General features: G+C 61.7%; 1 protein-coding gene across 6 annotated transcripts; it reads right to left on the bottom strand.

Annotated features, from left to right (window-relative positions):
* Positions 1–4,538: 4,538 nt before the first annotated feature.
* FDXR (ferredoxin reductase) lies at positions 4,539–14,522 on the bottom strand. 6 transcript variants are annotated; one of them, XM_045814319.2, is made up of 13 exons: positions 14,342–14,522; positions 13,637–13,752; positions 13,479–13,550; positions 8,839–8,934; positions 8,508–8,630; positions 8,240–8,353; positions 7,784–7,885; positions 6,870–6,977; positions 6,538–6,622; positions 6,206–6,405; positions 5,952–6,123; positions 5,104–5,274; positions 4,702–4,968 (listed from the first exon to the last, which is right to left on the bottom strand). In XM_045814319.2, exons 1-13 carry the CDS (start codon positions 14,418–14,420, stop codon positions 4,838–4,840), a joined length of 1,569 nt encoding a protein of 522 aa, XP_045670275.2. In that variant the 5' UTR covers positions 14,421–14,522; the 3' UTR covers positions 4,702–4,837. The 6 variants fall into 6 exon arrangements, with proteins under 6 accessions (XP_087710251.1, XP_087710252.1, XP_087710253.1 ...); XM_087854125.1 differs by lacking the exon at positions 13,637–13,752 and having other exon boundaries at positions 4,539–4,968; positions 5,091–5,274; positions 13,479–13,576; XM_045814317.2 differs by lacking the exon at positions 13,637–13,752 and having other exon boundaries at positions 13,479–13,576.
* Between the last annotated feature and the right edge of the window lie 206 nt (positions 14,523–14,728).

The following is a 14,728-nucleotide window of genomic DNA, read 5'->3' as shown; positions in this document are numbered from 1 at the left end:
TGCCGTGCGGAACAGCAGCCACCAGTCATGGGTGACCGTGGGCAGCAGAAATGCAGCTTGTCTGCACTGGGGTCCGAGGTCAGTGTCACATACATGCTGGATATGGAAGATGGAGTGTGAAAAAAAAGAATGTAAACGATCTCATGAATATTCTTTATATAGATGATACGTGGAAGTAATATTTTACATACATTGAGTTAAACAAAATATACTCATTTCACCTGTTTCCTTTTACTTGTTCTGTTGCCACTGGAAAATTTACAATGACACCTGCAGCTCTCATGTTGCTTCTTTTGGACAACGTGACTCTAGAGGTAGGACCCACGCTCTCCCCCAGCTCCAAGGGGACACTCCCCCCGGAGACTCCCTCGATGGGAAGGTGTCCTCTGGGATTGGGGCTGAGAAGGAGAGGACTGTCAGGCAGGCGGTGCCTGTCACCGGAGTGCGCACACAGTACCTCTGGAGGGAGGGCCCCCCCCCAGGTAAGTTTCTCTGAGCTTCAGATAGCAAAGGGCAGATTCAAAGAGATGCAGACCCCAGAGACTTATCACCACATGACCTCCAGCCTCCCCACCAAGGCAGAAGGGTCATACCCCCAGCTCTGGCCCCTCAACCTCTCCACCTCCCATCCACCTTGATCCCCTCCCACCCCGCTGGTCTGAAACGATCTGGCCACTGCACCCCTCCTCACGCAGCACAGCTGCTCCCTGGCACCCACAGATGAAGTCCAGATACTTTGGGCCCATGACTAGGGCCCCACACACCCTGACACCAACCCATTGTCTCCCCTCCATAGCCCCCCACTCCTGCCAGTCTGTTAGCCAGACAGCCCCTCACTGTCCTCATCTCCAGTCTCCGTTCTGCGGTTCCCTCGGGCTAGAATATCCTCTTCTCACAGCCTCTCTCTTTTCTACACAACAAAATTCCAGAATTTGCAGAGCCCAACTTAAATCCCTCTCCCCCCAGGTATCTGCCCTAGTTCCTCCTCTGGGCAGGAGGGGTGAGAAGATATAGGGTCTGGGCGCAGCTGTAGGCCACCTCCTTCTTCCTGCCCCACCTCCCTACCTCTGCCGGGTTGGGAAGCTCCCCGCTTGGCCGCTGCAGTGATTGGCAGGTGTCTGCAAACTTGATGATGCCCCTGCCACACACCTGACCTTCTCTTAGGAACCTCTACCACTCTCTCATCAGCTCCCACCTTTCACTAGCAGGCTCAGTTAATGAACACCGGCACCCCAGAGAGGCCCAGGGGATGGTCGCCAGCGGTCAGTCCTCTGAAACCTTAGACATCTCTGAGCACCTGCACGTGCCTACGGCTCTTGTTGCCGCCGCTCAGCTCCCCTCCCCCCGCCTCGTTCCCAGGCAGGCTCCCCCACACGGATGTGCGCACATGCACACTCACACCCAGACACTGGTGGCTCCCCCCTCTCCCGCCAGGAGCTTTGGCCCCAGGAAGGGGCCCCACCCACCAGCTTTGCTTCGGCTGCTCTGCCCGTTGTAGCCACTGCCCTCTGATAAGCGGCCTCTACTTTGCCGTCGGGTTTCCTTCCCTCCTTGACTTTTGCTGAGCTAAAATCGGAACCCAGGTGTCAGGGGAGAAGACCGCTCCTGCATCTCGCTCCCATTGGCGCCGGCACCAAAGTCCCCCTCCAAGATTAACTCCCCCCTACCCGCTGATTCCGCCCCGGCCCCCCGGGGGGCGCCCCGCCCCCTCCCCTTGGCAGGAATCTCTTACACTCGGGCTGTGAAGTTCGGGGTATTTTTAGGCCGGCGATAAATAATTCATAGGGAACGTGGCATCAGGCTCCCCCCGCGGGAGGACGGGGCGCGAGCGGCGAGAGCCACCGTCACCCGCGGCTCAAGGACACTCGCGATGCGGCGGCGGCGGCAGCGGCGGCGACTCCGGGCTCCAGGACCCGTGCCACGCCTCCTGGCGGCCAAACTGGGCACCACGTCCGCGCCCCCCGCCGCGCTGCTACACCCCACCCCCTCCCCGCAGGCATCCCCGGCTCCTAGGCCTCCCACCCCCAGGCATCGCAAGCCCCGCAGGTTGCCGGGTGGGAGGGGCGAGGTCGCCGGGCAGGCCGGGCTGTGGGCGGGGTACCAGGGCTTGGGGAGAACCCAGAAATCTGGTTTCCAGTCTACTGGGTCCCCTTCACCCTTCTATCCAAATTCTTAGTACGGAGTTCAAGAGCAGACTTGAAACGGACTGGAGCAGCCAGAAACTAGACGGGCTGCAAGATGGAGCACATGAGCCTTCCTTGATTTCCTTGTGACCCCGGGTCGGAGACCGAGCCAGGGTGGTACCACCACCGAAGGGCTGGGGGACCGAGCCCCAAGTCCCTCCGGGTGAGCAGGGCTGGGAACCAGGGTGGTGCGAGTGTCAAGAACCCGGCTGGGATCCCCGCTTCGCTCACCCAGCAGGACCTTCCTATGGGTCGTGGGGCGCACCCTTGGGGATTTTCTGGAGGCTTGATGCCTTGCCTTCACAAGTCCCTGGCCCTGCCCTCCTAGGCCTGGGCACGAAACGCCATCCGCAGCAGGAGGCTCCAGGTTTCCCTTTCCCGCCGTCGGGGATCGTTGTCGAAGCCCCGGGAGACCTGAGCAACCCGCTGCTGCGACAGCCAGGGCCCAGAGCTCCGGGGCCACGGTTCCCCCATGGTCCTCTTTGCCTGGCCTTCCTTTTGCGCCCTCGGAGCCCGGGTCCACCGGGCGTGGAGTCCACATGTGGGAAGACCCCACGACCCCGTGAAGCCCGCGCTGATTCCTTGAGGTCAGAGGAAGGAGCGCTGTGCCGGGCAGAGGAGCGGAAGAAGGAGAGCTGGGGGATGGGGGAGATAAGGATCTGGGGGACTCGCAGGGTGTGAAGAGGCGGCGGTGTCAAGGGAGAGGCGCGCAGAAGGTGCTGACCTCCGGGAGGCGGGGGCCCGAGCTCCCCGAGCCACCGACAGCCCCCTTTGGTCCTCTCTGCCCAGGCCCTCTCCAGCCCCCTTCGCGCAGTGGCGGCTCCAGCGCCCGGGCCAGCTCCCCGCCCCAGCGGCTTCCAGCAGCAACAGTTGCGGGGGCCGGCGGCCCAGACTCCCGCGTCCCCGCACCGCCCCCTCCCCCGCGGCGCCGCGACGCCCAGCGAAGGAGGAGCTGGAGGGCTCGGCGACCGGGGAGACAAACGTCTTGGGCGCCTCACCCGCGTCCTTCCCTCGCGTCCGCCGCGCGCCTGTCACCTCGGCCTCCGTGCCTCGCCTCCCCTCCGCCCGCCCGGGTCCGAATCCCAGGCCCGGTCCCCGAGGGTCCCGGGTCCCCGGCCGCCCCCTCCTCGGGTTCCCCGCGCTGGCCAGACTGTCCCCGGGAGTCCCGCGTCTGTCTCCGCCGTCCTTGCCCGCGCGGCGCCCGAGCCCAGCCCCAAGTTGGCGGCGAAGTTGGCGTCCCCGGCTCGCCACCCGACACTCACCGGGGGGAAGGGGCGCTGCGCCCGCGCCGAGAGCCCGCGCCGGCCGCCTCCCGCGCGCTGCATGTCCCGGCGCCTCGGCCCCGCGCGCTGGCGCGCTCCGTCCTAGCTCGGCGGGCACCGGAGCCCGGGCAGCGCGGGGCCCGTGTCGGTGGCGCGGCCTGGCGGGCTGCGCTGGCCCGCCCCCGCCCCCGCGCCCCGCGCCCTCCGGGGGTCGGCTCGGCGCCCGGCTCCGTCCCGGGCTGGACTGCACGCCGCGCCTCCGGCTCCCAGGGCTCGCCAGCAGGCTGTGGCGGAGCGCTCGCCGCCGCCCGCGCGGGCCCGCCCCACCGGGACCCGCCGCCTCCGCCCCGCCCCGGCCCGCCCCGCCGCCCGCTCCCCGCCGCTCCGGGCCCCTCCTTGCCCGCCCGCGCGCGGGACGCCTGGGTCCCTTCTCCGGGACTGCGTCCCCAGACCCAACACTCGGGGCCAAGGGCTGCCTCGGAGAAACCAGCAGCCTGCTTGGAGCCGGGGGTTCGAGCCCACAGCTCACTAGCTATGTGACCTTGGGCCAGTTAACTCCGAGGATTCGTCAGTCTCTAAAGTGAGACCAGCCTCTTGGGACTGGCATAAAAGACAGCGAACACGCTTTGTCAACTGCAAAGCACTACAGAGACCGAGGTACTATTTTTAAAAGGCTTGTCCATGTGGCTGGAAACCAAGAGGTGGGAAGGCCTTGGGAGTGGACAGAAAGGACCCATACCAGATGCCTGGGGCAAGCTGCTGCCCACACTCCCCACTCCTGCCTTTCTCTTCTTGTTTTGCTTCTACTGAGGGCTAACCAGAGAGGGAACTGGGCCGAAGGGCCAGCAGAGCAGGCAGGTGGGGGTCCCAGGATGCCTGCAGCGTGAGCAGAAGGCAGGCAGGCAGGCCGCAGCAGCAGAGCCAAGCGGAGAGAGGGACAGTGGGTTCCAGGCCTGGCTGCCAAACCACCTCAAGCCCCCAAGAGGCCCCCGAGCAGGGAGCTGGCTCTGCAGCGCCACCTGGTGACAGGAGGGGAACTGTGGCTGGAAGGTGACCCCGGCCCCGAAAAAAGTCACACATCAACCACTGGCCCTCCATTATAGCTGTTTTATTTCCAGTATATTCCTGACCTGGTGACCCTCCACAGTCTGACGGGAAAGAGGTGGGAGGGAGGAAAGTCAGCCTGCACCTCCACCCATCCCTAACTAAGGTTATCTCTGGCAAGGGCAACCTTCTGCCAGGAGGAAGTGCTCAGAGGCCCCTGGAAGAGGCAGCCAAGACCCCGTGCCAGGGCGGGCAGGTGACACAGCCATGTTGCAGAGTCCCGCTGACTGACCCGGGCCCCTCTCCTGGGCACAGCATGCCTTCTCTGCCAGGCAGCCCGGGATCTACTCAGCGCCCCAGCAGCCGCAGCATCTCCTGAGGATCCAGCAACTTCTCCCTGGGCTTCCCAGCACCCTTGCCCCGGGACACCTCCTCTGCATCCAGCTTCTCCCAGTCCAAGAAAGAGACAGGCCGGACCCCTGAAGCACAGGGAAGAGAAGTCACTGCCTCCATACCCTCCTCTTCCACCCCCAGCCCAGAGCACTCCCTCCCCAACAGTGGAAAGGCCCGGAGCTGCCCAGCACGCCTCCCAAGAGCTCACACGGGGCCCAGACCTCGGCTGCTGAGCAGGGCCTCAATGGCCGCATAGCCCGGCCTGGGACCAGATGGCAGCAGCCCAGCCTTCAGGTCCTGCAGCAGCATCTGGCCGGTGAGGAAGCTGTCCGTCATGGTAGTGGCGATGACCCCTGTGGGCCCCCGCTTCACCCAGCCGCTGCAGTAGAGGCCTGCCAAGGGACAACACGCGGTCAGGAGAGGGGAGGGGGCTGGGTGCTCTGGCAAGCCTGAGCCCCCGGTGTACACACGCAGGCACACGCACACACGTGCACACACTCCCACACACCCCACGTCCTCCCTGCAGCCCTGTCACCTGGGCCCACTGTGGCTCCTGGCCCCGTGCCCTGGACTCTTCTCAACCTGGTTTTACCACACCAGCCCTTCCACCTCAGTTTCGCTGTCAGCCAGGAGCTCCCTGAGGGTAGATGGGTCTCGCCCCACCTCCAGTCTCCGCAGGCCCTTCTAAACATGACTGGGATGAATGAGTAGGCAGGCATGTGGGTATTTAATCAGACCGGAGGGTCCCTTAGGACAGGGGTTGCGTGTGATCGCTAATCCCAGCCCTGAGCATGGGGGCCTAGCCCAGAGCAGGCCTCAGTCAACTGAATGACGAGGTAAGCAGGCGTACGCGGGCACGTCGGCTAGCCTGGGAAAGTCCCTCCCAGCTCGAGCCAGGAGGAGGGGGGCTGGGCCCCAGGATGGGGTCCAGGGACAGGGCCTGGCTCTGAGATGTTTCTTAGTGTGTGTCACTGGCCGAAAAAATGGATGGGAGACACCAGCCCCGGGAGACAGCAGCCTCTCCATCCCCCACAACAGTTCGGTGCCTGGCCTCCCTGCATCCTCTCACCTGGCACATCTACAACCCGGCCTTCCATATTGGGGATGACCCCACGTTTGGGGTCAAAAGGCACACTGGGGTCGATGGGGCGGCTCTTATACCCGACACTGCTCAGTACCAGCCCACAAGGGAGGTCTTCTGCGTCTCCAGTGGGCACTGCGCGGGCGGCCTCACCAACACCCTGTTGAGGAGAGTGTGGGCAACACTGGGCTGGGGCGGGGGGGCCTGGAGAAGGGGACGTCTCTGGGTAACAAGAGACTCACCTCCAGTCTGGTGACAGCCAGGCGAATGCCAGCTACCTGCCGCCCGTCTGGTGAGGACAGCACCTGCTGGGGGCTTCGGAAGAAGCGGAGGCCCCAGGTGCGGGAGGCCAACGCCCGGCGGGCTGCCTCTTCCACCCCTGGCTTCTCTGTGGCTGTGCGAAGCAGAAGTTCTGTCAGTCGCTTCCTCTGGCGGGGGACCTCTGTCGGCAACGAGAACATCTCAGGCCTGTCCCTGGATCGCAGCCCTCTCCCCCAAAGCGCTCCCCCAAGCCCTCGCAGACCTAGACCATCCCCTCCCTGGTGATCTAGGAGGCCAGGTCAGGGCCCCTCACCCTTGATTCTGTCCTGAAGGCCCAAGAAATCCGCAGGATCCAACATGGGCCGGGTTCCTGGTAACTGAATCATCTCCCGAAGCTCCTTGGGGGTGGGAGGTAGGGTGGAGTTCAGGCCCAGAGCACTGTCCACTCCTGAGCCCACCCCAGAGCCCAGCCCAGATGGGACACACCACCACCACCACCGGCCACAGAAGGCACCAGGCCCCGAGGCCCTGCCTGGCTCCCCCCTCCCACCCCAGGCAGCAGCCATTCTCGGGGGCTCAGTACTGTCACACCTCCCAAGGGCAGACCATCTATTTGAGACCCTGACCCCCCTCTGGCCCCAGCACCTTAATGGTGAAGGCCACTTGCAGGGGTCCACGGCGGCCCACTATCCACACCGTCTTCACCCGACTCTGCCTCAGCACCCCCAGGGCAGCTTCTGTGATGTCTGTTTTCTGGCACAAAAGGAGGGCTTGAAGTCATCGGACGCTGACCCGGCAAGGGGACTTTGCATTCCGCGGTTTTCCTACCCTCCGTGGGGAGGTCGGCCGCCTGGAACTGCACCACCGCGCCTCCTGGTGGCCAGATGGAGCACTGCTGCCAGTTCTGCAAATGGCTCCACCTAGCAGCAAACCAGGCTCCTACTCTCAATTCAACAAGTGCTTCCTCAGTGTTCAGCAAGAGCCAGGCACTAGGCAAGGGGCATGCGGGTGGGGTCGGTGTCAACAGTAAGCAAAAGAGACATGGTGCAGGCCCTCGCAGAGCTTATGATCTGGTGGAGACAGTGAAGCTTGTCCAATATTCATTAATATGTATAAAATTGTAGTGGTGACAACATGCTTTGAAAGAGTAGACAAGTCTATGAGAAGAAGGTATTACAGGGAAATGGACATATTAAGGTGGTACTGGAGGGCTTCCTGGAGGAAGGGACAATTGAGCCAGGAACTAAAAGATGAACACAGGTTAACTGGCAGGGGAATCATGTGTACACACTGAATAGTTGTTGTTGTTGTTGTTGGTGGTGGTGGTGGTGGTGTTTTAAAGGCCCATCCATGTAGCTGGAGTGCGGAAAGCAAAGGGGGAAACGGTATGAAGCAAAGCTCACGGGCTGCCTTTCAGGAAGCCTCTGCCTGGCACCACAGGGAAACAGAGGCACTGAGCTCAGCTTGGAGGGTGAGGCCTGAACCCTGCAGGCAGTGGCACCCTCTCCCTGGTGTGACCCCCGCTCCAGCCCCCCAGCCCCCCTGATCTGCCCACTCACCTCCAGGTGCTCAGGTGGGGTCAGCAGGATCCGGGCCACATCCAGAGCCACATTCCCTTGCCCCAGGATCACAGCTGTGTCGCAGCTCAGGTCTGGCGCCAGCTGGCAGGGACAGGTCTGGGTAGGGCTCCCCCAGCCTTGGCCCCAGTCAGGCTAATCTCAGCTCATGCCCAGTCACCAGCCGAGCCCCCAGACTTCCCCACGCCCGGAAAGCCAACCCCACCTGAGCCTCAGCTGACGCCCCTCCTCTCCTCCCAAGTCCCACCTTCTCGCAGGGGCCTTCCCTGGTTGACCTGCCCTTCAGGCAGCCGGATGGCTCACATCTCATCTCCCTAGGAGCCTTCCAGCTTGGGACAGTGGCTCCCTTGTCTCCCCAGCTGTGGCGTCCAAGAGCTGCCCCAGGCCCTGGCTGAGGAGTGGGGAGGAAGAAGTAGCAGGAGTGCTCCCCAAACTCACCTCCCGGTTCTCAGGAAGCCCATTGTACCAGCCCACAAAGGCCCGAGCAGAGAACACACCGGGCAGCTCCTCACCGGGAATTTCCAGGGCCTGATGGTCCTCCGCCCCATAGCTCTGAGGAAAGACCCGGAGTGCCTGGCACCAGCGAAGGGGTGGCAGACCCAAGCAGGGCCTCCTTCCGGCTCCTCCTCCCCAGCTGCCGCCCCAGGCCCTGCCCAGGGTTTGGGCCTCTCCTCTGCCGCCCTGCCCTGCAGCCGTGGGCACCCACCAGCACCACAGCGTGGTAGGCCGCCTGCAGCTCCGACACAGCCACGTCCCTGCCGACCACCACGTTGCCACGGAAGGCACAGCGGTCCGAGCGAGCCGTCTGGGTGAAGGTGTTGATGACATTCTGCCAGGCCCCAGAGGGAAAGGGGTTAGGGGTGGGGCACTCCAGGGATCATGCCTGTGCCACCCTCGCCTCACAATGCCCCCAGGAGGACACCTGCGCAGCATCCACACAGAGGACCTGGGGTCATTCCATGCAGCCAGGAAGGCTCCTTTCCCTCCTGACCTCGACCAAAGTCTCCAAACCCCTCCTCCGGCCCAGAGAGACCCACCTTCACCTCGGGGTGGTCGGGCGCCACGCCAAAGCGCACCAGGCCGAAAGGCACCAGCTGCTTCTCGTAGATGTCCACGTGGGCCCAGGGGTGGTGCTGGGGAGAGGGCGGCAGCTGGTGGGACCGAGGGAGAGGCTGGGCCCTGTGGGTCCTCCCTTCCCCGACAGGGCAGGCCAGCCCAGCTCAGTGCGCTGAGGACACGAGGAGAAAGCAAGGCCCCGATTCCCCACCTGCCTAGAGCGCTGGACAGGAGGCGCGGGGCGGCAGAGAAGCCCCAGCAGCTGAGGTCAGACCTCGGGACTGCAGCGCATCAAGACGGCAAGGACTCCGGCCCACTAGGGAAGGAGGCAGCCCTCCCCCACTGGAGGCCTACGGGGGGGGCTTCTTCAACTACTTGGGTCAGGCCTGACACATAGCCCTGCCCTAGAACCCTTCGATGGTTCTAGAAACGTCCGGTCAGTCTGATGAGCCGATAACTACCCTTTGAAATGCATAGCCGCCTTAGCCCTAGTCTCCCAAATCATCCTGTTGGAAAAGGGACCACCAGGACATGGCGGGGAGCACAGCTGGGGCTTCTGGGGGTCAGAGGGAAATGGAATGGCTCACTCTCAGTCTTAGAAAAAACGAGCTCACTTACACAGTGGTCCCACCTCGCCTGCCCTCTGGAGCACCTAGAAGGGCCACGGGGAAGGCAAAGGGTTGCAGGTGGGCAGAGAGGTCGGGTCTGGCTCTACCACCGACCAGCCACATGGCCCTGGCCGGTCCCGAGATCGGCCTGGGTCTCAGACTCTTCCTCTGCAAACTGGGACAGATAAGAGACCCCTCTCCGGGTTGTTGGGAAGCATCCAGAAGTTCAGGACAGTGAGAGACGCCGATTTGGAGTCAAGCAGCCGGGGCTTCTATGGATGACACTGCCCCGCCTTGCACCCCATCCCATGCTCTTTCTGTGATACTCTCAACTCTGTGGGACTCAGGCCAAATGAGTTCCTGCCCTCCAGTTGCCCTCACCCCTACAAAGGCTCACACTCACCTCCTCGCCTTTGTCTAAATCCCCTCCTGCCCTCCACTCACTGCTGCACCCAAGTCCAGGCTCCCCCCCCATCTGCCCGCCCGTTCCAGCCACAGGTGGCACCCGAAGCACCTCGTTCACGCCCGCTGATGCCGCACCCACACGGCAGGGACCAACCAGGGAGGGTCTCTGACCTTCTGACGCACTTAGCCCAGCACCCGACCCACTGTGGGTGCTCAGTCAAAAAGTTGTCCTTTCCTGTTACTGTTACACATCACCGCCTTGCCATTGAACCTTCCCCGACCGCCCACCGCCAAAGGGCAAAGTTCAGACTGCACGGCCTGGCGGTCTGGGCCACACACGGCCCGGCTTTTCGCCTTTATCTTCCATCCTTTCCTGCTATGGATCCGTCCCTCCTGGTCACACTGCCCTGGCCAAGGCCACCTCCGCAATGCGAGGCCTGCCGGCGTGTTTACTGGCTCTCTCTCTCCTGGCCGACCTTGTCTTCAGCGAACCCGCTCTTCCCTAACTCAGCTCCCGCCTCTCCCTCTGGCTGTTCTTTCTCAGGCTTCTTTTCTTCTACCCCCCCCCCAACGAAAACATTCTCTGAGGTTATCCCAGTGTGGGACCCCTCCCACCCCCCGGGCACACGTTCCCGGGGGAAGCTGCATCCACTCCCTCCTACGACCTCGGATTCCTGTAGACCTGCGGTGTTTCACTGTCTTCCCTGCCCGGACGGCCCCCTCCAAACCTGCCAGCCCTGGACGACACTGCAGACTCCTCAAAGCCACCTAGATGGAAGTCAGCTCCCCTGCCCCCCAAAACTCTTTCCTTCTGCTCCTGTGTCCCCTCCCAACCCATCCACCTGGAGCCTGAGCCAGAACCTGGGGTTCGTCCCCAACTCCCCTCGACCCTGCCCAGTCACCTATCTTCCCCCCCTCCCCATCGCCACCTCAGCAGCTCTCCATTGCTCTCCTGGCCACCGGCCCTGCCTCCCCGTTCCACTGTCTACCCTGCAGGCAGAGAGAGCTCCATTTCAAAAATGAGGTGCTTGCCTAGGTTTCAGCCTTAGACTCAATGGTTTGATGAGGTCTGAGCATGTTAATAACTACCCCAGAGGCCTCTGATGGAAGGAGGGGAGGGGTGGAGAGAGCACCACGAGACACTGCCTGCCTCCAAGCCTGGCCAGTGGCTTCCAAGGCACCGTGGATCTGGGCCCACCTGCCTCCTCCATCAGTTCTCTACCCTTACCCACAAGCCTTTCTTCCCCAACTCACCTGTCCCCAAAGGGACATACTCTCCTCCCTCTGGGCCTTTGTCCATGCGGCCCTCTGTGCCTGGGACTCTCTTGCCTGTCACCTGCCCCTCGTCCACCTGGAAGCTTCTGTCTTTCGGACAGCAATGTGGACACCTCCTCCTCCAGGCTGGGCTGGGCGCAGCTCTCTGTACACCATGCCCCTCACCCCCGGCCTCTGTGCTTGCTCTATTGGAGCCCCAGAAACTGGATAAACGCTCTTCCCCCCCACCCCCTCCCATTAGGCTATCATGTCCTTGAGCGTGTCTGTTCTGCTCGTACCCGTGTTCCTAGGGTTGAGCCTATGCCTGGCACATGTCAGTGTCCAATAAATCACTGCTGAATGGATAGCCCAGCGTGGTACTCAAGAACAGCTCTGACCCATAAATACAGAGAACAGACTGGTGGGTGCCAGAGAGGAGGGGGTGGGGGGGTGCGCAAAATGGGAGCAGGGGAGTGGGAGGTACAGGCTTCCAGTGATGGAATGAATGAGTCACAGGGCTGAAAGGTACAGCATGGGGCATTTAGTTGATGGTACTGTCCAGGCGGAGTGTGGTGACCGATGGTGGCTACACCCGAGGTGAGCGTAAGGGCATAGCCCACAGAGACCTGCGCAGGACCCTCGTGTTGAATACCTGAAGCTACCATAATATTGCGTATCAACTACACTTCAGTGAAAATACGTTCTTTTAAGTTTTATTTATTTAAGTCATCTCTACACCCAATGTGGGGCTTGAACTCATGACCCCAAGATTAAGAGTCACAGGTCTTCTGACTGAGCCAGCCAGGTGCCCCAAAATAATTTTTTTTAATTTAAAAAAGAAAGAAAAAGAAAGCGGCTCTGCCATCAGACCGCCTGCACTCAGGTCCTAGCATCTTCCCTGTCCAGGGGGGGACCCTGGGTTATGTTGCTCAGCCTCTGTCCTTACCCGCGAAGCAAGAGTCGTGACGCCTGCTTCAAAGGTTGGCATGGGGACATCAGATGCTGTACAGCCCCTGGCTCAGCCAAGTGCCACCGTCCCACAAGTGTGGTGCACGTTCCTGGCTCGGGAGCACAGCCAGTAGCCTGGAACTCCCGGTGGGAAAGGACTGGCTCGGAACTGGCTCCTGGGTCCATCCCCCAGCGCCCCTCACAAGGAAAACGCGTGCAAGTGTGTGCCGGCCGACTGCAGGCCAGGGCCACTGCTCACACTGGGGGCACTGAGAAGCCTGCCTGGAAGGCCCACTCTCCCCACTGCCCAAATTTCAGGCTCAGCTAGCAAGCGCACCTTACACAAAGCCCTCCAGGATCTCTGCAGACCCTGGGGGATCCCTGGTCTCCATCCCAGGGCCCAGGGCTGTTCTACCACCAGGCAGTTTGCCCAAGCATGACCTCCCACATGTGGCAGGTCCTCTCCAAAGCCCACGACCTCCTTCAGTGAAGCTCAAATGCGCCTTCTCCAGGAAACCCCTTCTGACCAACCGTGCCTGACTCAGCTCGTGCTGGCACATCTCAGTAATTAGCTCTTTCACCTGTGTTGCTTGTAGGGCACGTTTGGGTCACTTTTCAGCAGGGTGTCCAACTCATGCTGGTCTCCCCGAGACCCTCCCGGGTTTAACATTGAAAGCTCCGTGTCTTAGGCAAACTAGGATGACTGGTTTACCCCACCTTTTCAGCTTCTGCATATCTATGTGTACAGTTAATACAGTCTTCTTTTCTCCTGTCTCTCCACAGACTCCACATCCCTCCAAAGCAAGGCCACTGTGTCATGCCTTAGTCAGCCTAGGTCTCCCTCTCCCCCTCCCACCCAGATCTGCCCAAGTCTCAAGGGTAACCAGCAGCCTTGGGGCCCTGCCCACCAAGGTCAACACTGTAAGCCTTGAGGCTCCGGCCTTGGGGTGGGAGGAATGGGGGGTCGAAGGCAGGCTGAAAGAACAACATAGCATGGGGAGGGCTGGAGCACGACAAGGTGGCTACAGGGACAGAAAACCCTGAGAAGAGGGGGTAGCCTCAAGATGTAGGATGTTGAGGACAGAAGAGAGAGAGAGAGAAAGGGACGATGAGGGGCAGGATAAAGTCGTCCTGCAAACCTGCATAAATTCCATGAAGGGCTTGGCCAAGTTGGCATAGCAGACTATCTACCACTGAACCCTTCTCCCATAGCTGAGGACCTAGAGTGGGGAGCCCCAGATGTAGGTGACAAAGCATATAGGGAGTGTCCAGTCTAGATGTGCTGGGAGCCCTTTTCCCATCAGGGATCCAGGAGCGCTTTTAAAACTCAAAGGGGGTGGGGCTTGCCCTCAGGATTGGAGCAACAGGTGAATCATGGGAGAGGGAACCAGGAAAATGTGGCTTACCTTTAGCAGGTGCTGGGCGGTATAGAAGCCAGCTGGACCACTGCCCACCACACAGATCTGGGGGGGCTGCTCCTGTGTAGATAACTGCTGCAGGAAGCCTGATGGGAGGCAGGTGGGGGGGGGGGATGGAAGGTCAGATCAGCACTTCCCAAACCAACATGAGCATCAGGCAGAAGCTGGAGTTTCTCAAGCTTCACCCCCATTTGCACCCTCCTCTTTTTCCTCAAAGCTTTGGCGTTTGCAAGATCCCCTACTTCGTCTGAACCCCCAAAGGCTATGTCTTCATCCAGAGCCCCACGACTCACCCATGGATTTACTATGCCCACTCAACAACCACCAACACCCTTGAAGCTGCCCTGCACAGTATTTCATTTTTCTTACAGGGTTCCCTACCCACCCAGCTAGAATACCACATCCTTCCAACGGACTCTAAATCATCCCAATCTTGCCCCAGGGATCTCCCACAATGCCGGACTGTACTTCTTCTAACTACTCTCTCTCCACAGAATGCTATATTGTCCATATAGACCCCTGTCTTTCCTACAGACCCCTGTTTTGCCTCAGACTTCGCTCTTGGCTCCCAGACCTTCTTCATATAATCCCCATTCACCCGGTCTCACACCTGTGCACCTCACAGTCTCCCCTTCTCACCTTTGTTGACACACATCTGACCGCACAGGCCCCCACCTGCCCCCGTACACCATGCCAATCTCGTCCGTAGGACTAAACCCTTCCGGTTTCGCCCCTGGCCCCCTCTCGCCCCTCTCCAGCCCTGCCCCAGCTCCGCTCCGACCCCCACACTTGGCGCTCGCAGGCCTCCCTGCGCGGACATTCAGCCCCAGAGGTAAGTGCCCTGCTCCTACTCGGGGTCCTCCCGGCGGGAGGCGGCCGGGTCCGACGCCACGCCGACCAGTGCCACCAGGGCCAGCAACGCAGAGCCATGGCTGGGAAGAGCAACCAGCCAGAGGACAGGATCCCAGCGACGCCCCGCGCTCAGGACCGGGGAATCCGTGCTCCGCGCGGGCTCCGGCCCCGCCCCCGACCTGCCCCCGCCCCCAAGTCCCGCCTCCTACGCTCTGGGGACGCGCGGCGTGGAGGCCACGCCCCCACCGCGAAAGCATCCCGCCCCCAGAAGGGACGCCCGCCCGCGGATCCACCCTCTATCGCTGAAGGGCCCGCCCCCAGGACTTCTGAGCGTTAGTGACTTAATAAATTTCTCCCCAATCCAATCATCTGGAGGCTAGCGTTGA

Source organism: Ursus americanus, chromosome 23 (assembly GCF_024610735.1).
Source record: "Ursus americanus isolate L20-20 chromosome 23, mUrsAme1.1.p, whole genome shotgun sequence".
Classification (NCBI taxonomy): domain Eukaryota; kingdom Metazoa; phylum Chordata; class Mammalia; order Carnivora; family Ursidae; genus Ursus; species Ursus americanus.
Note: the sequence above shows the minus strand (reverse complement) of the source record. Positions and strands in the feature narration are given on the sequence as shown.